General features: G+C 34.5%; 1 protein-coding gene across 4 annotated transcripts in view; it reads left to right on the top strand.

Annotated features, from left to right (window-relative positions):
* The window catches only part of LOC145269291 (uncharacterized), a 200,957-nt gene that overhangs the window by 164,558 nt on the left and 9,392 nt on the right, over positions 1-27,007 (top strand). For all 4 annotated transcript variants that reach the window (XM_080124976.1, XM_080124979.1, XM_080124978.1 and 1 more), the window contains 4 exons: positions 3,039-3,605; positions 5,641-5,664; positions 9,145-9,309; positions 17,131-17,511. In XM_080124976.1, the coding sequence (XP_079981102.1) occupies positions 3,039-3,605; positions 5,641-5,664; positions 9,145-9,309; positions 17,131-17,511 (1,137 nt within the window). The remainder of the gene's footprint in view (positions 1-3,038; positions 3,606-5,640; positions 5,665-9,144; positions 9,310-17,130; positions 17,512-27,007) is intronic.

Below are 27,007 nucleotides of genomic sequence, written 5' to 3'. Positions count from 1 at the left end.
GCATTTGACTGAATTTGAATATGAAAAATAACTAGATTTATGGCTGACAAATTAATGGCGGTAGTGCAGACGAATAAAAATTAATGGCGGTAGTGCAGACGAATAAAAATTAATGGCAGTAGTGCAGACGAATAAAAATTAATGGCAGTAGTGCAGACGAATAAAAATTAATGGCGGTAGTGCAGACGAATAAAAATTAATGGCGGTAGTGCAGACGAATAAAAATTAATGGCGGTAGTGCAGACAAATAAAAATTAATGGCGGTAGTGCAGACGAATAAAAATTAATGGCGGTAGTGCAGACGAATAAAAATTAATGGCGGTAGTGCAGACGAATAAAAATTAATGGCGGTAGTGCAGACGAATAAAAATTAATGGCGGTAGTGCAGACGAATAAAAATTAATGCTGCTACAAAGATGGCAACATGTCCATTGACATGGTTTAATAGTAGATGTAGCACTAGTAATGTTTAATAGTAGACGTAGCACTAGTAAAGTTTAATAGTAGATGTAGCACTAGTAAAGTTTAATAGTAGATGTAGCACTAGTAAAGTTTAATAGTAGATGTAGCACTAGTAAAGTTTAATAGTAGATGTAGCACTAGTAAAGTTTAATAGTAGATGTAGCACTAGTAAAGTTTAATAGTAGATGTAGCACTAGTAAAGTAAGCCAATAAAGCTGACCAACTGATTATTTTCGGCCTCTTAATGAAAATTTAGCGATTTTCACTTCTCCCTACATAAATAAACAGTTGAATCAAAGAGATGAAACCCGTACAATATATAGACACTTCAAACCGTTAACTCTGAAAAAATATAACAACGGAAAGAATTTACCAACACATTCTATAAGGATACTTATTTGCCATAAAACATAACAATAAGAAACTGTTTCGGCTAAATTTACAACTTTTAATTGTCTATTTAATAGAATTTCACTGTACAAATCTACACGCTGGATTATTGAATAATTTTTTTAAATTGTTGAAATTTTAATATTGTTTTATCCTATTGAGTGATTTGTCTGGCATTGACGTTAGTTTGCATAATTGTGTTATTATCGTGTTGATATGACTTTAGTAATTACCATATTTTATTTTTATAGAATTCTTTCTGTGCTGGTGTTATGGTTAAGATGCAAAATTGTATCATTATATATTATTATAGGAGTTTTGAAAACTATTTTCCGGTTATTATAAATTTAACTTGATTATAAGGATAAAATTAATACATTTAGTTGGATTCCCTAATTAACTAATTTGAACATATAAAAACTATTTAATTATATCGCTCATTCTAATTGAATAATTAGATTATTTAAAAATAATTTGAGAGAGGAAGGAGAAATATTGTCTGTTCACTTCATTTCTGATTGCTTGCATATAAATTTGAGAGAGGGGCATAAATACTGTTACAAAATAAACTCAGATTTATCCCAACAAAATAATTTATTACAAAAACCCAATTACAGAAACTGATTAGCAAATACTGAAGGAACAAAATATTATTCAAAATGTTTCACTCGAGTCTTCACTACAATACGAAGTCTTTTGGTGAAATCAGCTATAGCAGTACGCACAACGCCCAACGGCATTTACTTCCAGTATTTGTTCAAATTTATTTTAAAAGCTTCAATATTTTGACGAGGAGTAGGACCGTCTTCACTCTCCATGATTGACCACAAAGAATAATGAAGAGCGTTAAGATCAGGTGATGAGGGAGGTCATCCTTCTTTGCTGATCCAGGACGAACAGTTGTCTCTACACCACTGTTGTGTTACATGAGCAGTTTGGCTTGTCGCACCATCTTGTTGGAGAGCCCAAATTATTACACCATGGGGTTAGTGTACCTTCAAAAATGTCCTCAATGTAACATTGTTAATCTTGACCCATTGAGGGAGAAAAGTAAGTGGAGATTTCTCTCTTTTAGAAATGGCTGCCCAGACCATCACTGATGCTGGTTTCTGCGTTCTGAACATTTTTCCTGCATCATGGCTGCCCCATGACTTTGCGCAAGGATTCTATCATTTTTATGATCGTGGGACTGTTAAAGTGAGAATCTTTTCATCCGCGAAGATGATGTTATTGAGCATGCCTTTTCTGATACGGTTTAACAAGAGTCGACTTCTGATGAGTCTCTTTACAATTGTGGGTGCAGAGAGAAGCTGTCGCTTTTGGTGCTTATAGGATGACATTTGTAGGTCACTTCAACGTATTCTTTGTTGGTGATGTTTGTGCTTTGTTTGCCATTTGTTTCACTAATCTTTTTGGATTTCGCCTGATTTTTCCCCCTAACATTTTTTTATAAGTTTAGGTGTTCTTGGGGTGTAGGGGCGGTCTGATCGTTATTTATCTTTGATCAATGAAGTTTCCAGATAACAATCAATTCAACAAACATTGTTTAAAAATTATTATCTTTCATTTCTGAAAAAAAAAAAAAAAAAAAGAAATCATACATTACCATATAATGACAATAAAATAGTAAATTTATTTTATTGTCATAAAAAATAGTTCTGAATTTTTTGTAACAGGACTTATGCCCCACCCTTTATATCCAGTTTTATGTATATAGAATTTAATATTCATAATTCATAAGTACAGGTGCCAGAGTGTATGTTACTGTGAATTGTCTTTCCTGTAATCTGTGTGTAAACAATAATAATATATGGTTTACGAGTTATGATTTGAACTATGTCTAACCAACGCAACAAGTGTGTATGTTAGTTTAAATTGTGATTTGTGTTGTGTGAAGACTTTTATGTTCTATCTGTATGTGCGCATCTATGATGAGAAATGTGTGTGTGGGTGTGTTATGAATTGTATGCATGTACATATTCTGTCCATGCATGTATGTGACTAAATGCCTATAATTCATTGGTGTGTAAGTGAATAGGAGGAGGGGAAGGGACAAATGACTGTTCATCTGACATGTTTTAAGAAAGACTTAATTTCCTCCCAACTCCGTAATTATAGAATAGGATTTTCCAGATATTATTTATATATTAGATGTATACATACATTTGTACTTTTTTTTCTTTCAGGATGCTTACGGCAACAAGCCGACGTTGCCTTCATAATCGACGCTTCACGAAGCATCTTAAGGAGAGATTTTAACACGGGAATTGCCTTCTTGAAAACATTCATCCAAATGTTTACAATTCAACCCGACTATGTCCGCGTAGCTGCTGTCAGTTTCGGTGCACACGTGATTAGGCGTTCAGCTTTCGGGTTCAGAGCATACAGCTCAAAGTCAGGGGTTTTAAGAGGTTTCAACCGTTTCATTTTCGATCCCTCAAAAGGGAGTAGTACGAACACAGGTAGTGCAATTGCTTTTGCACGCCAAAAATTCTTCAGATATGCTCGGAAAAATGTTAAGAAAATGGCCTTTGTAATTACCGATGGTAGATCGCGAGAAACTCAAAGGACAATTACTGAAGCTGGCAGGTTGAAACGTGAGGGAGTCGAAATCGCTGCAATCGGGGTTGGTAATGACGTGAACATTCATGAATTAAAAGCTATTGCCAGCAGAAGCGAGTATGTTTTCAGAGTGAACAATTATGATGCTCTGAAAAGCATCATAAGTTCACTTAGTGCCGTCACCTGCATAGGTAAGTTTCAACTCAGATCTATTAATTAAGAGGAGTCATAGAACACTATCACACCGCAAAAGTTAAAATATGCACATGCCGAGAAGGAGATAAAAACTTAATTTTTTTTAGTAAATCTAACTTGATTTAGTCACAAATCCTACACAGTGGTATTTTGTGTAACCATGTACATTTTGATGTGAGACCTCTTTATCAAATCGTATTTCAAATCTCTTGAAAGTTATGTGGACTTGTGTGATATTTTGTCTTCCTTATCAACATCGGTATATTTCTACTGTTTGCATTGTGATAACTTTTTACAACCAGTAATTCTGAAAAAGGAGTGGCGCTATTCCCTACACCTCAATGTAATGGCTAATGAAATGGAAACCTTCGGGTTGCCCTCGGCTATCGTCGACCTTTTTATAATTAAGGAAACATAAAAGCGTTACAAAAATGCTCAGGGAATCAATTTTACCCATCCTATGACGGATATTCCTCTAGTTACTTTTTTTTTTAAATTTCCATGTCGAAAGGTAAAGAAAACTTTATTGCATAGAGGCTGTATACTAAATTAATCAATCCGATAAGAAGGTAATTTAGTTTGCTTGGAGCAGTGTGTGCACTCCTTTTTCAGTCAGAATTACTCCACTTACCCTTGATTCTCACCTCATAATGCCGAGGGAGACATTAATAGTACTTTTTAATAGTAGTATGACTAGACTAAAGATTGAACCCTGGTCCTTAAATTCATAAGCGAACATCTTTATGCCAAATGAGCATCTACTACACACATTTATCCTTATAAAGATCAAAATAATGACATACAGTGTTACTGAACCTTATGTATAGAATCCTTATTGCAATTTTGATAAAATTCATTGCATAATTTTATTTTCAGAGAATGTCTCAAATTTTAGAATTTAGCTTGCATGCATGCAGCGCCCATGTTTTAACAGCATCGGCAGTCACGGCTTTGCAAATTGTAGAGTCAGGTTTTGAACATGTTTTGAACATGTTGATATTGGAAGACATGTTCATATTGGAAGACAACTAAAGATGGTAGTTTCCCGTTGCTTTCCATCTTGATTCGGGGGTGCATCACCTCCGTGCGTTAAATACACCCCTAGATACCAAATTGGGAATTTCTATGACTCGGCGCGGTACATACAGCTCTTAGCCTTCCCAAATGGTCACCCATCTGGTACTGGCCAGGCTCATCGCCACTTAACTTCAGTGAACTGGTGATAACCGGTGTGTCAACGTGATTTTGATGTACATTTAGCTTAAGGGATCTTTAAAAAAATCTTGTTTAATTGGTGTCTAATGATTATCAACCATATCTAATGAAATTCTGAAATATTTAAATTTTCAAATGAGTAGTTTTACCTATATTATCTCCCCTCAACAAAAACTCTTAAAAGACTCCCCAATGAAATTTGAAGGTATATTAAGCGTAATATATTTTGTGAAAATTACATAAAAATTGGAGGTATTTGAATTTTCATTAAGAGCGTCTTTACCCACTTTGCATAAATTAAATTAAATATAGCCAACATTAGTTATCTTTATGCCATACATGTATCAAAGTGCATAATGGTCAGTAGTGCATCGTATACAGCAAAATATAGAAACATATGCAAACATACTTTACTTTATTTAGAGATATTAGTAAAATAGACGGCTTAACAGCACATGTAAAATAATCTCATGAGATTAAAAGTCTGACCTAAATAAGATTGAAGCTGAGATATCAAACTTTGTTTTTGCCTAGCAAATTGTTAGTTTTTATAGTGCTATGTACATTATCAAATATTTATCATGATGTATTTCGCTCCAGTTTATTTGTTTCCTCATGTAGTCCCGCTCGGACAACTGGTAATATGGAAACATTTTTTTTCTTTTTTGTGACTCTTTCGTCGCGTTTAGATGTGTAAATGTTGTGCTAAAAATTGTCCTTTCTTAAAGACTACTAGTACTTATATAAATCGTTTAAATTGCCTAAAAGCAAAATTGTCATTTCCACTAAGAATTCGTTTTTTTTTTCTTGTTTTAGTGACTCCTCCCAGATCTAGAGAACGTAAGTATTTATTCCTTTCAAATTCAATACGTATCATTTTAAAGGTGGCAGTTTTAGAAGTCTTACTTTAGTCTCTATATTAAGCGTCTTGCTCTGCCTTCATATCTCTCTCCTCTTTATATAGTATTTTTAGAGAGAAATTTAAAGTAAAATAAATTACAGGAAATGTTTTTATTATATAAATTTTCCCGACTCTCTAACTGTTCCTAAATCTAAACGCAAATTCAATGAACAAAGCTTCGTTCCCTGTTCCACTGGCCTGCTTCCCTGTTGTATGCAACAAAGTAGCCTTTAAATTCTATGTAAACAAGTTTTTGTTGAGCTGTTCCCATAATTAAATTCTACTAAATCTACACCATTAATGATTATCATACTACCACTTTGTATTCATCCACCCTTATGCGCGAGTGACCTTCCGGCCCTGATAAGTAGTGACTCTCAAGAAAAGAAATCATGTTTTGCACGGAATTCACTTGAAATTAAAACAAATTATGTGTAAAAACAAATAGTATTACTCAAGTAATAATCAAGATTAGTGACCAAACATCAACTTACAACATATGAAATACATGTGAAATACATATGAAATACATATGAAATACGTATGAAATATGTATGAAATACGTGTGAAATACATGTGAAGTACATGTGAAGTACATGTGAAATACATGTGAAGTACATGTGAAATACATGTGAAATACATGTGAAGTACATGTGAAATACATGTGAAGTACATGTGAAATACATGTGAAATACATGTGAAATACATGTGAAATACATGTGAAGTACATGTGAAATACATGTGAAGTACATGTGAAATACATATGAAATACATGTGAAGTACATATGAAATACGTGTGAAATACATGTGAAGTACATGTGAAGTACATGTGAAGTACATGTGAAATACATGTGAAATACATATGAAATACATGTGAAATACATGTGAAATACATGTGAAATACATGTGAAATACATGTGAAATACATATGAAATACATGTGAAATACATGTGAAATACATGTGAAGTACATGTGAAATACATGTGAAGTACATATGAAATGCATATGAAATACATGTGAAATACGTGTGAAATACGTGTGAAATACATGTGAAGTACATGTGAAGTACATGTGAAGTACATGTGAAATACATATGAAATACACATGAAATACATGTAAAGTACATGTGAAATACATGTGAAATACATATGAAATACATATGAAATACATGTGAAATACGTGTGAAATACATGTGAAATACATGTGAAATACATATGAAATACATGTGAAATACATGTGAAATACATGTGAAGTACATGTGAAATACATGTGAAATACATATGAAATGCATGTGAAATACATATGAAATACATATGAAATACATGTGAAATACATATGAAATAAGCAATGACACCGCATAATTATGATACGCGATTTCTTGTCATGTTTCAGTTCAGTATTGTCTTTTAGTATAATAAGCTGACTTTTTTTTCTAAATAAATATGTTTATTTAATTCGTAAGATATGTTTATGTGCATATTTTTTATATGTCTAACTATGTTTTTTTTAATATGTTTATTTACATAATTTTAAATATGTTTAATTATATTTTACATATGTTTATTTACATGTTAACATATGTTTATTTACATATTTTTAAATATTTTAAAAATATGTAAATAAATAGATATAATATATATTTAAATATATTTATTTATATATTTTTTTACATGTGTTTATTTATATATTTTCAAATATGTTTTACATTTTTTAATATTTATTTACATATTTTTACATTATTTACATGTGTTTATTTGCATATTTTGAATGTCTATTTACATATTTTACATATGTTTATTTAAAATTTTTTACATATGTTTATTTAATTTTTTTACATATTTTTTTACATTATTTTTTTTTAATTTTAAAATATTTTTATTTACATATTTTAATATGTTTATTTACATATTTTTAAAATATTTTTATTTAGATTTTTTAATGTTTATTTACATATTTTTAAATGTGTCTCTGTACATTTTTTTAAATATATTTATTTACCTTTTTAAGTATTTTATTAATATATTTTAATGTTTATTAACATATTTTTTAAATATGTTTATTTAATTTTTTTAAATTTGTTTATTTACATATTTTAATGTGTATTTACATTTTTAAAATTTGTTTATTTACATATTTCTAAATATGTTTAATTACATATGTTTAAATGTTTAATTACATATTTTTAAATATGTTTATTTACATATTTTAAATATGTTTCTTTAAATTTTTAAATATTTTTATTTACATATTTTAAATATGTTTCTTTAAATTTTTAAATATTTTTATTTACTGATTATATTTTTATTTACAATTCAAAATATGTTTTTTCCATATTTTTTATGCTTATTTACATTTTTATGTATGTTTATTTACAGACGTATTATGAATGTATTTCACATGTTATAAATGAAATATGGAAAAGAAAATGAATTAAAACTTTCCAAAAATATAAAATTCTCACCATAAACAAAAGTAAAGAAAACACATAATAAGTAGATGATGCCGGAAAAATTATTTTATCCTTAATTAAAATATTGACATGAAACAAACAAGAAATCACGGAACGTAATTAGGCAGTGTCGTCAAATTGTGTAACACCTTCTATTTTCTATGACATGTTATGACGTAGACAACAATCTTGAGTAAGTTAAAAACTGTGTGATCGCTGAAAATATTTAACAAATTTAATTCCAAAATTATATTTCGAAATGTTCACCTAGTTTATTTGAACAGCTTCCAAAAAGAAAAACAGTTACATATATTTTTTTTATTTTGAAGTATGAATGCAACAGCAGAAATTAGCAGCAAATCTGCTCTTTTGGCAAAAAATGAAGCTGCTCCCACGTCATAAGAAATCACCCCTCCACGCCGTCAAAAATAAGGGTGCTACAGGAATGCACTCATTTCGGTAGAGTTCTGTAAAGGCGTGCATGTATGCACATAAAATGTTGCTGCCTACTTCTTCATGAATGTTCAGAGGAATGAGTGTATCCACGAAGCAATAGTCCCAGAACCACTTAAAGGTTGGTGAAGACGCATAGGAGGCCTGCCGAAGACGTAGTTACATACCATCTGGGACGATCCATTCTGGATGAATGTTGCTAAGTCATGGGACATGAAGTAGCTGTCCAAAACATAATTGCTCTCTCTCTCAATTCTGTGAAAAGATAAAAACATTTCCGGTATCATTCTCCACGTCACATTTTCGACTTCCCGTCTGTGATGTAACTGTTGGGACACCTATCCCTTACATGACCTTTAATCGGAAATTTCTACTTTATTTAATGTTAACATCACATGGAAATTTACCATTCTAATCTTATTTTTACATACCTTCAGTAAACCTTGCTACAAAATATGAATAAAATACGTTTTTGTATTGTATATTCTTATAAACTTTTCTTTTTATTGAAACCTAGCCTGTAACGGACAAGTGATTGATTTCAACTTTATATTCGATTCGGATGAATCGGAAGATGCCATTGAGATCATCGAAACTTTAGTCTCTGATAAAGAATTTAATGGTGGAAACAATGGTAAAATACAAGTTGGTATAATTACCGGGCCATGCCCAAAACCGAAAGGTAAGTATGAATATTCCAATCGATTTCATTAGTTATATACTATATCCGGACAGGAATTTTCTTCAGTAACATAACACATCAATAACATTCATTTATTATTCCATATATTTTTATATTTTTTATACTTGGGTGTTATGAATAACAAACCGAAAATGTGGTAAAGAAACACACATATATTAAATAAATATTACGAAAGGGAAGATAAGATACTCTTCTACTTAGCTGGACATGTGTTTTAACTTATTTTAAAACTTTCTTTTTTAGTTTGAAACACAAGCAGTGCATGGTTGCTAAATTAGAATGACAACAAGATGGCAGATATAAGACGGTCATCTGGGGAATCTCAATAATCTAAAATAAAGCAAAATAGTGATAAAAATTCCACAGTGACATTTATTGGGTAGATTATTATTAGAATTTTGTTTTATTGTCAATTTTTAAGCGATTATTGAGAGTCCAAAGAAAACACATCCTTAGATCATTCATAGCCATTTATGCTGATGACACTACTATCTATGGTAGCACATCCAAAACTGTAAATGACCAAGTTCTCTCCGATTCTATTCTCTCTCCTCTGATCTTGAGCAAGTGGTACAATGGGGAAAGGGGTGGCTGGTTACTTTTAATGCATCTAAAACCAAGCTTTTATCTTTACATCAGCAACGCTCTGATCCCCATCTGGCATCAATTGAAATGAATGGCTCTCGTCTTGGGGAGGCCTCATGATTTGACAAGATTCTGGGCTTGACCTTTACTCCTGATCTTAAATGGAACACATACATTAAATTCGTTGACAAGGCCGCTGGAAAAATGGTGGGATCCTGCTATCGATCCAGTAGATATCTCACTGCTGATGCAATTCTCTATCTATATAAGAGCCAGATACGTCCAAGGATGGAGTACTGTTGCTACATCTGGGCAGGAGCTGCTAGAAAGGACTTATCCTGCCTTGATAGAGTTCTAAATAGACTTTATAGCCTCATAGGGGATATCCTTTTCTTTTCCCTGCAACGTCTTTCTCACAGAAGAGATGTTGCGAGTTTCTCTCTGCTTTATCGTTATTTTCATGGCAAGTGCTCGACTGAGCTCCAAATTTTCACAAGAAACACCTGTTTAGCAGAAAACAGTATCAATAATTTCCCCCACTCTTTGTCTGTGCCTAAACCTAAACGTAGATTCCATGAACAAAGCTTATTTCTTAGAACAGCATGCCTATGGAATTGTCTTCCGTTTTTCTGCTTTCCAGCTGACTACAATATGGTTGTCTTCAAGTCTAACGTAAATAAGTTTTTCATGAGCCGTTCCATATAAGTTAACAAATTTACTGAATTTTCATTACTAACGATTACTATATTGTCCAATTGTCTATTGTACACTCTTTAACCCTTATCCTCGAGTGGCCTATTGGCCTTGATAAGTGGTGATGCCTATGTACAAAAAAAAAACATGCTCATGTCTGCCATCTTGTTATCATTTTAACTTAAGCTCTCGGCACTACTTACGTTTCAAATTTAAAAATGGCTTTTAACATAAAGCACCAAAAACTTATCCAGGTAGAAAAGAAAAGTATCTTGCATTTGGTAACATTTATTTATTTAAAACTTTCCATTTTGTTGTCTATAAATGTCCATATTTTTTCACAATAAATTTATTAATCCACACTTGTAATGGACGCTTTTAAACCTAGATCGTCTGCAGACGAATTTGTAATCAGAATAAATCATTCTGGAAAGAAATGAAGAAAGCAAAAGCATTCCTTGTCCATTAAATAAGTACGTAAAAAAAAAACGATCAGTAAAAGAATGGTATTGAGAAAGCAGTGAGTGGAGAATTGTGTTACAGCGAAATTATTTAATATGTCAAGAATTGACTGCAAGTGATTGTATTTTTAGTATTGTAACCTTCAATCTCCAGAAGATGGTCGCTTAGAACCGATCATTACTTCACACTTGTATCTATTGCGTCACGAGTCATGGCTGACGGGACGAGAACACTGGCCCACAGATTGTAATCTTTCAGATAATATCACTACTAACCATGATTACTAGTGTTTTCTAGATCCTTCTAGATCAGAATTTTATTTGATGTCTTACTCCATTTTCAACCTTTGAGTCGTGGCAGCAAACCAATCTTTTGTGCAACGGACCATGGCCGTGTAAAAGCTTCTTATTTCTCTGCTATGAACTTAAGGGTCCAGAACCTTTTTTTATCAAGGCCTGATGAGTGATCCTGATTTGCCTCCGTCATGGTTGGAGTTCCACTTGCAGAGATAAGAATCTTTACATCATTCTTTACCCTTTCACACCTGGTGTATAAACGGGTTGAGGACCCCTTTTTATTCTGGATGTTGGTCTGCCAGTTTTTGTTTTTATTAGTATTATTATTAGTTCTTTATTGTTTACGACTTTTTGCTTTTTATTAAAAGCTGATTTCTAACAATAGAGGGATGTCTTCGAAGGTGTGCTGAATGGCTTGACGAGGCAGCACATTATTTTTTTTAATATTTGGTTTAATATAAGGGTTTACTCATAATAAAAAGTATTTTCATGTCAATGTATCTGACAAACCATAGTACAGAGGGACCGAAAAGACTTGAGGATGTTATCTAGTATGCATTCAACTACGATAACAAATACGCTACTGGGAATGAAAGAAATAATTTTATTTTAAATGCGTTTATACATGTGTTTACAAATTTAACGATACTGGTAAGCAAAAGGACTCAATTCTTTTTACAAAACGTATAAAGGTTTTGAAAAGCTGAAATACAAATCATTTAGATACACATTACTGATTCTATAGATAGGCCATGGTTTCATTGACACAGAAGAACGTTAGAGTCAGTATAAACTCCTCGGCATGTGTCAAAAAAAAAAAAAAATGAGGGCAATCCAAAAATAATAAATTTGAAGAATACAAAATTTATAAAAAAAATCATAAATTCAACATCGACAAAATATTCCTGGAAGTGTATCAGGTGTTTCATGAATACACCTTCTGTTGCAATGTACTGATAAAGATCCTTTTTTTAATACAAGCTTAAGAAACGTTTAATATTTTGTTGAATTCGTGGAAACAACTTTGCAATAATGATTATGTCATAAATGTTGTATTATTCTGTTATTGCTGTCGCGGAACTAACCTCTGTTACCGACTAATAGACTATTCCGATCTTAATAAATACTGAAAGACTAAGCCGTAAGGTGTCAGACGACACCCGGTACTTGTACTGAGCTGGTCACTAACGTGTGGTGCCTGCACAAATGCTGCACTCAAATTAATTGTCCTCAGTCAATGCTATACCAAGGCATTTTTATTTTTGCAGAATCCCCTTTTAAGGGGAGCTGGTTATCTCCCACATTAAACCGACCTTGTGTCACATTTTGTTTCATGGGAAACAAATAAATAACCAGTCGATATCTGGTTATGTTTGTATATTGGACTGGTAGCTGAAGTGTGGTGTCTGCTCAGACGCTGCACTCAAATTAAGTGTCATTAGTCCATGGAGGGGGGAAACTCTTCTATACTAAGGCAATTTTATTTTTGAAAATTGCAGAGTGCCCCCTTTTGGGGGAGTTGGTTTTCTCCACATTAAAAACGACCTTGTGTCACATTTTGTTTTCGTGGGGAAGCAAATAGATATAGTCGATATCCGGTAGACCAACCTAGGTCGTTTATCAACTACGATGAATAACCCATCTATTACAATACATGTTGCTATTTTATTTGTAGTGTTTTGTTTTTCTTGTAGCCCTTTAACAGGGCTATAACAGTTATGTATGAACTCTATGTGATCTAATGTTTTATCCATTGAGCTAACACTACAACTGCAGTATTCACTAATATCTGACTTGTTGCATTGACGCTCATTTAAAGTCTTAACATTACTTTAGAATTAGCATCACAAAATAAAAGATTGTTGTTGTTGCAATGGTGTGTATTGTAAATGAAACAGTGAATTATAACAATAATAAATAATTAAAATAGGATTATAGTAACACTTTACTGCAGTTTCACAGTAGATTCGATCGTCAGAAGTGTATTAATATCATTTAAGTCCTCATTCATTTGAATGCAAATTCAAACTAACTTTTATAAAAACAAAGTACAACAACGTCACAAATATCCCTCTCCATCGAATCGCTATTCAATGGCTAACTAGGACAGTTTCCAAACGTTCATATTGGAAATACCTCTACGCTATATGTTTAAAAAGAATATGTCCACTATAGCATCTGACTTAACTGATTGGTTAACCATTGGCATGGACAGCTAAATACCCTCCAATAAATTCAAACAGACTGGACCGTCAGTCATAGTACATTCCTGAATGTGCTGTCACCATTGCACACACTATTTCAATTGTTTTAAACATAATAGATGTTTTTAAACTAAAGTTGCCTTTAGAACTGCCAACAATCACTGCAAAAAAAATTATAGAAAACGCAAGAACAGAGGCTTGGTTTCCATGCATTTTAGCAAGAAATAAAGTCCTGAACAGATGCAAGTCTTCTACCCCAACCATCATCAATGAGCCTGACGAAATCAAGAACTTTGCATCAAACTAAACTTTATGCAATTGGGGTCACCTACCTCCTGAATTTGCTTCTAAGACTGAAAATAATTTGGCTGACATCCACATATCTATTTGTTTGTTTTTGTTTTACGGCATATCAACCCTTTTCAGGTTATTTAATGCCAAATCCAAAGATTTTGAAGAAAAATCTTTTAATAGAATATATTTGTTGCTTTCAAGTCGGTTTCGATTTAACCCATAGTTGGGATCCTAACAGGTACTACCACTCCGAGTCAGAGTAGACCTGGGAGCAATGGCAATTAAAGGGTGGCTCCACACTCCCCAAAGCCCGCAAGCTGGGACCTCACCACTGAATATAGTTTAAGGTCATATCCAGAACCTTAAAAAGCTACAATCAGAACTAGCACACATATTCTTGCAAAGCTGTTCAATCGATGCCTGAAAGAGAAATGCTTCCCAACACCTTAAGAAACCTCATTAGTCTAACCAGGATTTAACTAGCTACCAGTCTTCTGCATCTGAGTACGGACCAATTTGTTTTTTGTGTCATGAATTCGTGTTAAATAGAGAAATTGTCAACCATAGCAACAAAACCAACGTGCTCACTGACAAGTAATATGGTTTCCGTCCTGTGAGATTTACAGCTGATGTACTGATTGTAATTTCATTTAGAATCAGTGAATCTATCGATGGGGGTTCCTCTCTAGAGCAATTTGTCTTGACATATCCAATGCCTACTTCACAAGATTTCCAGTTATGGAATATCTGGAAATGTCTTCTCAACCATCGAATCTTTCCTCTCCTAAACCTTTCTAGCTATGAAATATCTGGCAATGTTTTCTCGGCCATCATTCTTTCTTTCTGATAGGTTTATAAAAGTAGTCGTCGATGAGCAGAAATCCAAAACTCAAAGTATGAAATCTAGCATGCATCAAAGAGACCTCCTAGGCCCAACTCTATACCTTCTCTTCATCAATTATCCCCCAAATCATTGAGTTCATTCATCAACGTATGTCACAAACGACACTACCATCTATGGCAACACTTCAAAGGCCAACAACAACCAAGATCTCTCTGAATCTCTGCCAACCTTGAGCAATGAAGCAAAAAGTGGTTAATTTTAACACATGCAAAACCAAACATCACCATAAACGCTCTGATCCACACTTGGTCCCAACTGATATGAATGGCTTTCGTCTAAAAGAAACTTCAAAGTTCTGGTCTGACCTTTACTCCTGACATGAAATGGATGACTTACATCAAATCTGCTGCCAAGGTTGCTGGAAAAAAAGAAAAAAGATACTACTCCAAAGATATATCGCTCCTGACACAATTCTCTACATATATATCCTAAAGTGGAGTACTGTTGTCACATCTTGGCAGGAGCTGCTCGGAGCAAGCACCCTATCTTTCCTTAAGAGAGTTCAAAACCAGTTTCGAAACCTAGTAGGTGATTTTCTCTCCATGCAACATCTTTCTCAGAAAAGAGACGTTGTTAGTCTGTCTCTGCTCTATCATTATTTTCATCGCAAGTGCTCATCTGAGCTTCGATCTACAGCCCCCCCCTGCCAAACTTTCACAAAAAGCACTTGTCTGGCTACAATTACTATCAACAATTCCTTCACTCTCTGTTTGTGTCTAAATCTAATTCTATGAACAAAGTGTCTTTCCTAGAACCGCCGCCTATGGAAGTATATTCGACTGGCCTGGTTTTCAACTGACTACAATATGATCGTCTTCAAGTCTAATGTAAACAAGTTCTTGTTGAGTCGCTTCCTTAAACAATCAAATTTTACCCAATTTTCACCACTTACAATCACTACGCCATTGTCTCGGTGATCAACTTACACCCATCAACCTTTATTCTCGAATGGCTTTCGGGTGGTGACTCCCTTGCGAAAAAAAAATTTGAAAGCAAATTCTAAGAGTATCTTTTCAAATTTTTTTGCCATGGCGTCGGTGCACAACATCAGAGAGAGAGAGAGAGAGAGAGAGAGAGAATTATCATGAACACATGCTTTTGTTATAATTGATCTCCTAATCCATAAAATAATGATTTGAAAAGTTGGACAAAACAAGTCAACTTTTATTTGTTATTGCTCTACCAGATTGTAATGGATTAATCTTTTTTAACTTTCTTGATCAATTTCGGTTTAGTCATTCTCAATTTTGTATAGTTTCCTAAGTTTGTGCAGATATTTTTTTTTTATATTCGGAACCCTCTTCATATTGAATGAACTTCATATTGAATGAACTTCATATTGAATGAACGTGTTTGTGACAAAGCAGATGCTATTCGATTATTTTTCAGAACTTTCTTCAATTAATTTGGGTTGTTTGTTTCTTTTATTTTTACGATTTAGAAAGGAATTATTATTTTTGTTGTTTACTAAATTTATTTAACGTATAGAGTGATTTGTTTTCTTGTTATGACAATGTTTTTAAGTTTTTAAAAACAATTAAGGTTAATGTTATCTTTTCAAACCCTGGGTGCACTAGTTTGGCCATGCAACAGAAACGGACGAATGGGCGCATCTCGTTTCTATTCCCACCTAACTAGACATAGCCACTCTAGGTAATACCTTCTTTTGCAAAAAATAATATAATATAACTAAGCCTTAATGTAAACCTAACACTTGCCCTGTCATTTGCTTGGGACAGCAAATACAGAAATATGTTACGATTCCATTTTTAAGACATAATTAAATCTGTCACAAAATTTAGATAAAAAGAAAGAAAATTTAGAAAAAGAATTTACAGCTTTTTTTAGATAAAGAAAATAATGCTACATCGAAGTAATCAACAAAATAACAGAAACAAAAACTACTTAACATATTTCACTAAAAAATAACAGAAACAAAAATTACTTAACATATTTCACTAAAATAAACTGTGGCGCAACATTTTAAGGCGTAATCAATTCTATGTTGCAGTTTTGGGGGGTTGAAACTTCAATCAATAATAAAAATTACTTAAAACTTCTATTCAGTTATGACGTAACGAAAGCAATCTACTTGTATTAAATTAAGGGTTCAGTTTTAAATAAGCGAGTAACAGGACGCACCTGAAGAAGATCTGAGGATTTCTTTAACAAACCAGCAATACCCGGTGTGGTATTAGTTCTTGGCTAGTAACCACAAAAATCACATTTACTCGGGGGGGGGTCATCTTAGAAAATTACATAACAAAATTATAGGCAAAACGCCAAGGGTGATTACAAATACTTTAAGATATATAATAACAGCAATTGTTTATTGTGTTTTTTTATTTTCTCAAATTTTCAGCTTCTCGTATGAATCAGTTCAGGAGTCTTAGCGGTATTGCACATCGCTTTCAGGCGATGAAAAAAAAGAATATGTCTTCGTTGATGAGTGATTTTCGTCAGCATGCATTCAAGAGGCAAAATGGTGGCCGCCGAGGTGCACGAAGACTTGGTGCTGTTTTCTTCAAGAACCAAATAAACGATGGCTACCAGATGATGTCCGAAGCGAAAATAGCCTATGAACAGGAAGAAATTGAAATATTTGTTATCACTCAAGAGAGCATGATCAGTGAGACGATACTCGAAACCATTGCAAGTGGACAAAAAGATCACGTCTTTCATACAAAAAATGTGAAAGAATCAATTGCAAGCACAGGAGCACTTGTGGAGAAGATCTGCTCAGGTAAGTTATAATCAACCATATTTTCGTAAGCGCACTTAATACGTATCAAATTAAATCAACGCGTGTTTAACGACTCACACCCCTGACGTTAATCTCGCGTAGCCAACGCATCGTTCCTGACATTTCAAAATACAACCGCTAAGAGACAACGCGCGGATCTTTACTACTGACTTTTCTTTCTCCAATTTTACAACATGACAAGAAATAAGAAAAAAGAAACAAGATACTAAGGATGGATTTTGATTCCGAAATATATTTAAATTATACATTTCAAACAAGTAAAATATTTGTTTATTTTCGTAAATTTACGTTGTATTTGGATTTCAAACGCACTTGATGCGTATTTTATTTTATTCAAATAAAATCAATGCTTCTATAACGGACCTCACACCCCTAACACACACACACACACACACACACACATATATATTTGTAGTCATCGACATACAGTCCTGTTTCGTTGTATCACAACTCATCAACTAGCATCTCTCCCAAGCCAAGGATTGAACCTAGAACCGTCGCGTTGACAGTCGGCAGTTCTCCCACTCGACCATGGAATCGACGCCCGTAAATAACTCGTCGGAATGTCTATTTAAATAGACACCCGCCACCACTTTTATAGTGCTCAAATCGCCTGTTCGTAAACAAACAAACAACCAGCTTCGCATTTTCAGCCAATTAAGTAGCGGGTGAGATTATTTACGACAGTGCTCTACCCAAAGTATGTGTATATATACGTATATAAATGTGAAAGTAAAAGAGTAAAAGCTCCTTCAGTCTTTGACAGACAATGGATACCCACCGCAGGGGGGTGCCTGAACGTGAAATTTTTGTGGCAGGAGGTGCGCAATCTCCAACCACACCTCTTTTGAGTCGACATTGTTAAATAGCAGTGGCAAGTGAAGTGTATGTACAGGACGACTGGAAACAAATTCCGAGATAAGCGGAGAGCACAGACAGCGCCTAGAATTCCCAAATGGTCACCCATCTGATACGTTGCTTAACTTCAGTGATTTGACGAGAACTGGTGTGTCAACGCGATTTTTTTTTTTTTTTTTTTTTTTTTTTTTTACACATTGATCACCACTTATCAAGGCCCGGAAGCCACTCAGGGATAAGGGTTATTGCAAGTACATCACGTTAGTGAGGAGATTTTATGAAGTGTTTAATTAGGGGGGCGGTTCATTAGGAATTTGTTAACATTAGACTTGAAGACATCCAAGTTGTAGTCCGGAGGGAAGCAGGCAGACGGAACAGAGTTCCACAGGCGTGCAGTTCTAAGAAAAAAGCTTTGCTCATGAAATCCGCGTTTTGATTTAGGCACAGATATAGAGTGGGGGAAATTTTTCACAGTGGATTCAGCTAGACGGGTGTTTTTCGTGAAAGTTTGGCGAGGGGGGATTATGCTATATATATAATATATATATATATATGTAATCAAGTAAGATCTTTGACTTACTTGTAGTTTCACCCAATACTTTTGCAAGCAAAATTCGATCCCGAATTTTGCTAAATCCTACTCTCTGAGGAGAAGGAAAGTATTTCTTCGAAACTTCGCGGATTAAGGGCTATCCACTCATTTAGTGTTTCCTTTTCAAATTAAATGTTTTAACTCTTTTTATAAGTGTTTTTAACATGTTTTATTAACTATTTGCTCTTATATATATATATATATATATATATATATATATATATATATATATATATTGCGCATTCAGGCGGCAGGTTTTCATTCAGACATATATTGTTAATAGCATGGAGTGTTTTTCCTTAATGATCTTTTTTTTTTTTTTTTTTTTTTTGTAATTTTTCCATTTTTCGAATGATCATTCTTATGTCTCGGTTGAAATTGTGTAGGCATGTTCTGTAGTCGTTTTCGTCCAGCTTTCTTTTTTTTTTCGCAAGTATTTTCAACTGATTTTCTTCAATCGTCTTCATGGCCCTGTCGGTGGGGCATTAGAATACACTGACTCAATGGGGGTCCTGGATATGACCTTAAACAATATCCAGTGGTGAGGCCCCAGCTTGTAGGCTTTGGGGAGTGTGGAGCCACCCTTTAATTACCACTGCTCCCAGATCCACTCTGACCCAGAGTGATAGTACCTGTTAGGGTTCCAACTATGGGTTAAATAGAAACCGACTTGAAAACAACAAATATATTCTATTAAAAGTTTTTTCTTCAAAATCTTTGGATTCGGCATTAAATAACCCGAAAAGGGTTGATATGCCGTAAAACAAAACCAACCAACCAACCAATCAATCGTCTTCAGTTTTTAATTATTGTTTCGTTTAAAATCTGGATGCTTTTTTATATGCTTCAGTTTAAGTTGATTTATTTGAAATAGTAAAACGTCTCGTGTGAAAATACATTTTAACGTTTTAAGAACGTAATTAAAATAAATGTGCAATAGTTTAAAAGTGTGATTTACAAAATGGTATGGAATTTACAGTTTTTTTTTATTAATTTTTCTTGTGTGTAAATGTTGTGTTCTTCCACATTTTTAGTTTTATTGGGACGTCATCAAAGTGTGTGTAAAATCGAAATCAGTATCGTATCCATAATCTGCTGAAATAAATTCGTGGCTACTTTCAAACCGAAAAGCAAACGTTTTAAGGAGAACAATCTTTTATGTGCGTTCATCGTCAGATATTTTGTACATTCCTTATCGACTTTGACCTCCAAATATGTCTCGGATAGATCAATGTTCGAGAGAAAATTCCCCCCATTCAACTTTGCAAAAAAAATTTTAGTGTAGGAAGTGGATAGCTGTGCCCTTAAATACGACTGTTTAGGCCTATCGAAAAACTGATTTTGTTGTTGTTGTAATTTGTTGGTTTTGCTCTTTGTATTGCAATTGCAATTATTCGATTTATTTTTGAATCGATTTATTTTTGGATCGATTTATTTTTGGATCGATTTATTTAGCTCTCCCCAACTTTTTGTTGTTCTGACATGGTATAAAAAATTTCGCACATTCTATCAACTGTCCCATGATATTTTGTTTATAAATGTAAAAGAAAAAGAAAACTAAAAAAAAAATCTCAACTTGTTAGATTAATCTTCCATATTGGCAATCAAAAAATATGTATTCGTCTTTCGTTATTAATCGTTTTTTTTTTGTTTTTTTGTTGAGAATTTTTTTTTTTTTCGCTCGACTGTCAACTTTCACGAGCGTCCTTTCGTTTTTCCTCGGCCTTATCTCTATATGCTGTTCGAATCCAATACGTCCTTTCGTTTTTCTTCGTTTTTTTATCTCTATATGCTGTTCGAATCCAATATGCCCCCGCTGTTATTGTGGAACACAAAAGTATATTAATTTCAGATTCCCACTGTGTGTTCTAGAATCCTTATTCGAAACTGTTATCTTGGGAAAAATAATAATTCCGAGGTGGAATAATTAATCGAACAACGGTTTTAATAACACATGTGAGAATTAACAAATACAGCTATTACCCGCTTTGCCAGAAATAACCTGAAAAAAAAAAAAAAAAAGTAATAAGGACTTACCCCCTGAATTTTTCCTCCGTCCTGGTTTTGTCTTATTAAATCAAAGTTGGTTAATTTAGTTGGCAGGTACAGGCCAAATAGTGATGTCGTTTGTCGACATGTTAGTTGGATTCAAGGTCGAATCTTGTGGACAGTTCAGAAAAAAATGTACGAATAAAAAACACAGTTCGATAATTAATCATCAGTTTTACGATTTTCATTGACTACCACCTAAAATAATAATTTTAAGTGGTTAATTACCACCCACTCAAGAGAGACCATAATTAAATTTGTCGTCAATCTCATTGACTAAACGATTTAAAATCTGTTAGTTACGCCCCATGATATGGAAACACATTTTTGAGTTGTTGACGCATCGAAGTTCACTTTAAAGTTCCCGCCAAAGGTGCAATCCTTATCTTCCGGCGGAAGTTATAATATCAACTAATCAGGAGTTGCGTCTTATCCGTATTATTTCTGACACACTCTCAAGGGCAAGAAAAAAATAATTTGTAATCAATTACTTTTTGGATTTTTAATATGAATGTGATTAAATGCGGCTAAATAAGCATTATGTGTTTCTATCTTATAGGCACCGCCAAAAAATGGCCGAAAAATCAAGTTGTTGTTGTTTTTTAAAACGAAATTACATTTATTAAAATCCATTATTTCTGAGTAACTTTTTTTCCAGAAAGATAGCACCATGAATTTTATCATATAGAATAATGTAAAACTTTTTCTACTACTTTTAATTAAATTTGAAATGTTAAAGTTTCCCCAAAAGTTAACAATTGGCGTTTTTTGTTTTGCACAAAAAACGTATGTAAATAGTTAAAAAAAAAAAAAAAAAAAAAAGGTTTTTGAAAGAATTAATTTGTTTATTTCTTGTCTAATTAAGATTTAGGGTGATTTTCTATGAGAATATGCAAAAATATTATAATATAAGTACCTGGATTTCAAATAATTCCACTTATTCATATAGGCAACCAGTTACTTCGAGTCGATGTGATTACTGTTTACATTTGTGCTTGATAAAAAGCAAACTACGGAAGACCAAAAAGCCAACAAAAAACTTAAACTTATTTTTCAGTGACGAAAATTTCAATGTATTATTAACGCTGAGGCTGGCCAGTACCAGATGGGTGACCATTTGTATGAGTTTGGTTTTTAATGTGTATGTGTGTGGGGGCCAGGCTCTCCAAAAGGGGGAGGGTGACAATTTAAAGCAGAATAAAAAAAATTATTTCAGCGCGTTTGGTCCACCGTAGTCGAAAGGCGGCAAACGTTTCCAAACTTGATCGAAAAAATAATGATATTTTTAACAAAGGGCACAATATTTATCGATTTTTTTTTGTATCGATTCTTCAAAGCATGCCTGTTTAATAATGGTCATGCATGATTCGGCTCGCTAAAAAGAAATTGTTAATTTATTTATCAAAGATTTAAAAAAAATTTTTTTTGTTTTGCTTAACTTAAATTAATTATTTTACTTAAAATATTCACCGAATTTCACACTTCAAAACTCAAAAGCGGGATAATTAAATACAATCGAAGTTTTGATATTCAGACATCAAAATAAGGTATACAAACAATTTTTTTTTTAATCTATAATCCCGTCCCTTACAACATAATGTTTTGTTCAGTTTCAGATGATTATTTTAAGCATATTTGGAACCCCCTCAAAACAAGGATGTAGAGGCCAGAAAGGAGTTATCTCCCTTTCGCTCAGACTTTGCATAAGTGGAGTTATCCCCCTTATAAAAGGACAGAGGAATCGCCATTAGTTGATTACACTCATTCACGGCGACACGCTGTCGGATTGGAAAACCAGCTTGCTTAACGCAAACTTTACATGGCGCTACGAACATATTGTCACTTTAAAACGTGAAATACTTATATCGCAGCATTGAACCAAAGATATCGTCACACTATGGAACAAGAAAACGTTCTCTTATTACGTCAACTAGTCGAGTTACAAAAAGAAAACATCGAATTACGGAAGGACATCTTATACGGACGAGCGAACACGTTGCAAACAAAAAGAATGCAGCGACCTTCTATAGGTCTGGACTCAACAGATAGCGAATGAGCACTCTTTTTAGACACCTGGTCACGGTACAAGGAGATGTGCAGACTCGAAAATCCAGCTGCAATTCGAAACGAACTGCGAGAAGCATGCACACCGGAAACGAACAGGTTACTGTTTGAGCTCGTTGGACCAGAACGACTCAACAAAGCGGCAGAGGAATACCTTCTTCATCAAATACGACTGGTGGCCGTTCGAGGCTTACACGAGGAAGTCCACCGACAAACGTTTCACTCCATGAAGCAAAATGAGGGTGAGTCAGTGACCCATTTTTTATCGAGGTTACGTGGCCAGGCGAAATTTTGTGAATTTCGTATTCAGTGTCCGAACGAACCCACTTGCCGGCAGCAGGTTAATTACTCAGACGATATGGTTGCCGGGCAAATGATGGCAGGGTTAAGAAATATCGAACACCAGAGAAGGGTACTGGCAGAGGCAGCTACACTTCCTACCTTGGATCTAAAATTTTCACGGTTGGTTTGCCTGGAGGCAACAGACGAAGCAACTCCACACTTTTCCGATACCACACAACCTCTCGCGATATCTGGGGTACAAAGGTCGAATCAAGTACAACAAATGCATGAGGCAAAGGCCCTGTCGACCCCACGGGACACCAAACCTTGCAACGGTTGCGGAAAAACGTCACACCGAGGTGGATCGATGAACCGGAAAGATTGCCCAGCAGTGGGACTCAAGTGCCACTTTTGTGGAATAGTAGGGCACATTAAAAAGGTGTGCCGGAAAATTAATAGATCCAAAACGGAGGCTATAAAAAGCGGGGAGTCGTTCATGTTTTGCACCACCGATAAAGCCCCTACTCAAAGACACAATGAGAGACAACCGGCAAACATTCCTCACCTTGAGTGGAATGGGAAACAGTTCCAGGTGGGCGCCCCAGAACCGCCCCCCTCAGTTACAGCAGAGGTAACTGTAATGAACAAGTGCCATGCGACCTTTGGAAGGGTGCCAAAGAAGCCGATGAAAGTGAGCACCCACGCCATCCAAGCCTTCGCGGACACAGGAGCCCAAACTTGCTCTGTTGGCCCCGAGATTCAAGGACTCCTCGGGTACCCAAATGGGTACTTGGTTCCAACTACCCATCGGTTGAGGGGTATAACAAATAGTCAGTTACACATCAAGGGGGTCCTGTTTTTACATATTAAGGTGGGATCAAGAGAAACACGACAGGCAGTGTATGTGTCTGACAACACATCCGGGCTCTACTTATAACAAACGGCACTTAAGGAGCTGAAATTATTGCCATCCAATTTTCCTACATCATTATCGCAAAGCAGCTCAGCAGAAACAGAAGAGACGGCCCCTTGCGGGTGTCCGCGCAGAGCACCGGCTCCGAAGAAACCAGTAGCAATCCCATTGGAGCCAACCGACATTAACAGAGAAAAATTGGAGCAATGGCTAAAGGAACATTTCAAGGCCAGCGCATTCAATACCTGTCCACACCAACCACTCCAAGTAATGAAGGGTAAACCCTTAGAAATAAAATTCCTCCCAGATGTGACACCGACGGCAATCCACACACCAATACCTGTCTCCCATCATTGGAAGGAAAAGGTGAAACAAGATATAGACCGTGACGTGGCACTGGGGATAATCGAACCCATACCGGTAGGCACACCAACTACTTGGTGCTCGAGAATGGTGGTCACACCAAAAAAGGATGGATCCCCAAGGCGGACGGTGGACTTACAAAAGTTGAACGAGGCGACCATGAGGGAAACGCACCACACTTCGTCCCCATTCAATCAGGTTTCTGTAATACCTGCACATACCAGGAAGACTGTACTCGATGCGTGGAACGGTTACCACAGTTTACCGCTGTCTCCAGCTGCACGAAACGCCACCACGTTCATCACTGAATGGGGTCGATACAGGTACTGTCGAGCCCCTCAAGGATTCCATGGATCAGGAGATGGCTACTGTTATGATTTAATTTGTTGTTAAGAGTTATCCCCCTTGGGATTGACATTCATAATAAAAGCGCCCTCTGTTTCATTTTCCCGCTCGATCCTTTCAAGAGCGTACGTGTATTTTACAGTTAATAAAACCTTTCTAAAAGGCAATTCTTTACTTACTGATACTATTCACTTCAATTTTATTAACTGTAAAATACACGTACGCTCTTGAAAGGATCGAGCGGGAAAATGAAACAGAGGGCGCTTTTATTATGAATGTCAATCCCAAGGGGGATAACTCTTAACAACAAATTAAATCATAACATTTTCCCCGTCCTAAAGTATTCAAGTAAGGGGTAATTAATTATAGACAATTTTTTTTTTTTTTTTTTTTTTTTTTATTATAGAAAAAGAAAATCTAACTTATATTATATTATAGAAAAAGAAAATCTAACCGATACCTTTGTGTATGTTGATAACGTAACTATATGTGGAAAAAATCAAGAAGAACACGATTACAATCTTCAAAAATTCTACAAAATTGCTAAACAATATAACATCACTTTAAATGAAAATAAAAGCATAATTTCTTCTAGTTCTATTACTCTACTCGGCTACACCATAGAAAATAATCAAATAGCTCCCGATTATCAAAGACTAAAACCATTACTCGAAATGCCACCTCCGCTGAATCTTAAATCTCAAAAAAGAATAGTTGGAATGTTTTCCTATTACTGCAAATTCATTAAAAAATTTTCTGATAAAATTTTATTACTAAATCAAAACAAAGAATTTCCACTACCTCCATCTGTATTAAAATCTTTTCAAACATTGAAAAATGATCTAAAAGACGCCACTTTAATAACGGTAGATCCAAATAAAGAATTTGAAGTAGAAACGGACGCTAGTAACTATTGCATTGCTGCAACACTAAATCAAGAAGGTCGTCCTATTGCATTTTTTTCAAGAACTCTCAATACTAACGAAATTAAGCACCATGCAGTAGAAAAAGAGGCAGCCGCTATTGTAGAAGCTCTCCGTAAGTGGCGACATTTTCTACTCGGCAGGCACTTTAAAGTCATCACAGATCAGAAGAGTATCAGCTTCATATTCGACAATAAAAGAAAATCAAAAATTAAGAATGACAAAATATGTCGTTGGCGTATAGAATTATCCCAATACAATTTCACTATAGTTTATCGACCTGGACCTGAAAATATTGCTGCTGACACATTCTCTCGCATCTCTGCTCTTACTTACAATCTACAAGATCTTCGTGATTTACATAAACAATTATGTCATCCTGGTGTTTCAAGACTAAGCCATTTTATAAGAACGAGGAACCTCCCTTTTACTTTGGATCAAATTAAGAATATTACTGACTCTTGCTCATCCTGTCAATTACTGAAACCCAAATTCGCCAATACCAATGGAGGGACTCTCATTCAAGCCATATTACCTTTTCAACGATTAAATCTTGATTTTAAAGGCCCTCTACCTACTTCTATACATGGCAACAAATATCTACTTACTCTAATTGATGAGTATTCCCGTTTTCCTTTCGCTTTTCCTTGCAGAGATATGACAAGCAAAACCATTATCCACTGTCTAAACAAACTCTTTTCAATTTTTGGTTTGCCTGACATGATACATACTGACCGTGCTTCTGATTTCTTAGCAAGAGAAATAAAGGATTTTTTACACAAAAAAGGAATTGCTACTTCTAAAACAAGTAGATATTATCCTGAAGGTAATGGACAGATTGAAAAACTCAACGGTACCTTATGGAAGGCCATTCAAACAACATTACATTCTAATCAAATGAAACTACCTTATTGGGAAGACATACTACCGGACGCACTTCATTCAATTAGATCATTACTTTGTACTGCCACTAATATGACTCCCCATGATAGACTATTTAAATATAGTCGTAAATCTGCTTCCGGAATTTCAATTCCTTCTTGGGTTAAACCAGGCCCAATATATATTAGAAACCACACTAAAACA

This window comes from Euprymna scolopes, chromosome 45 (genome assembly GCF_053919585.1).
Source record: "Euprymna scolopes isolate OS-2025 chromosome 45, ASM5391958v1, whole genome shotgun sequence".
NCBI lineage: Eukaryota > Metazoa > Mollusca > Cephalopoda > Sepiida > Sepiolidae > Euprymna > Euprymna scolopes.
This window is presented reverse-complemented; position numbering and strand designations above follow the sequence as displayed.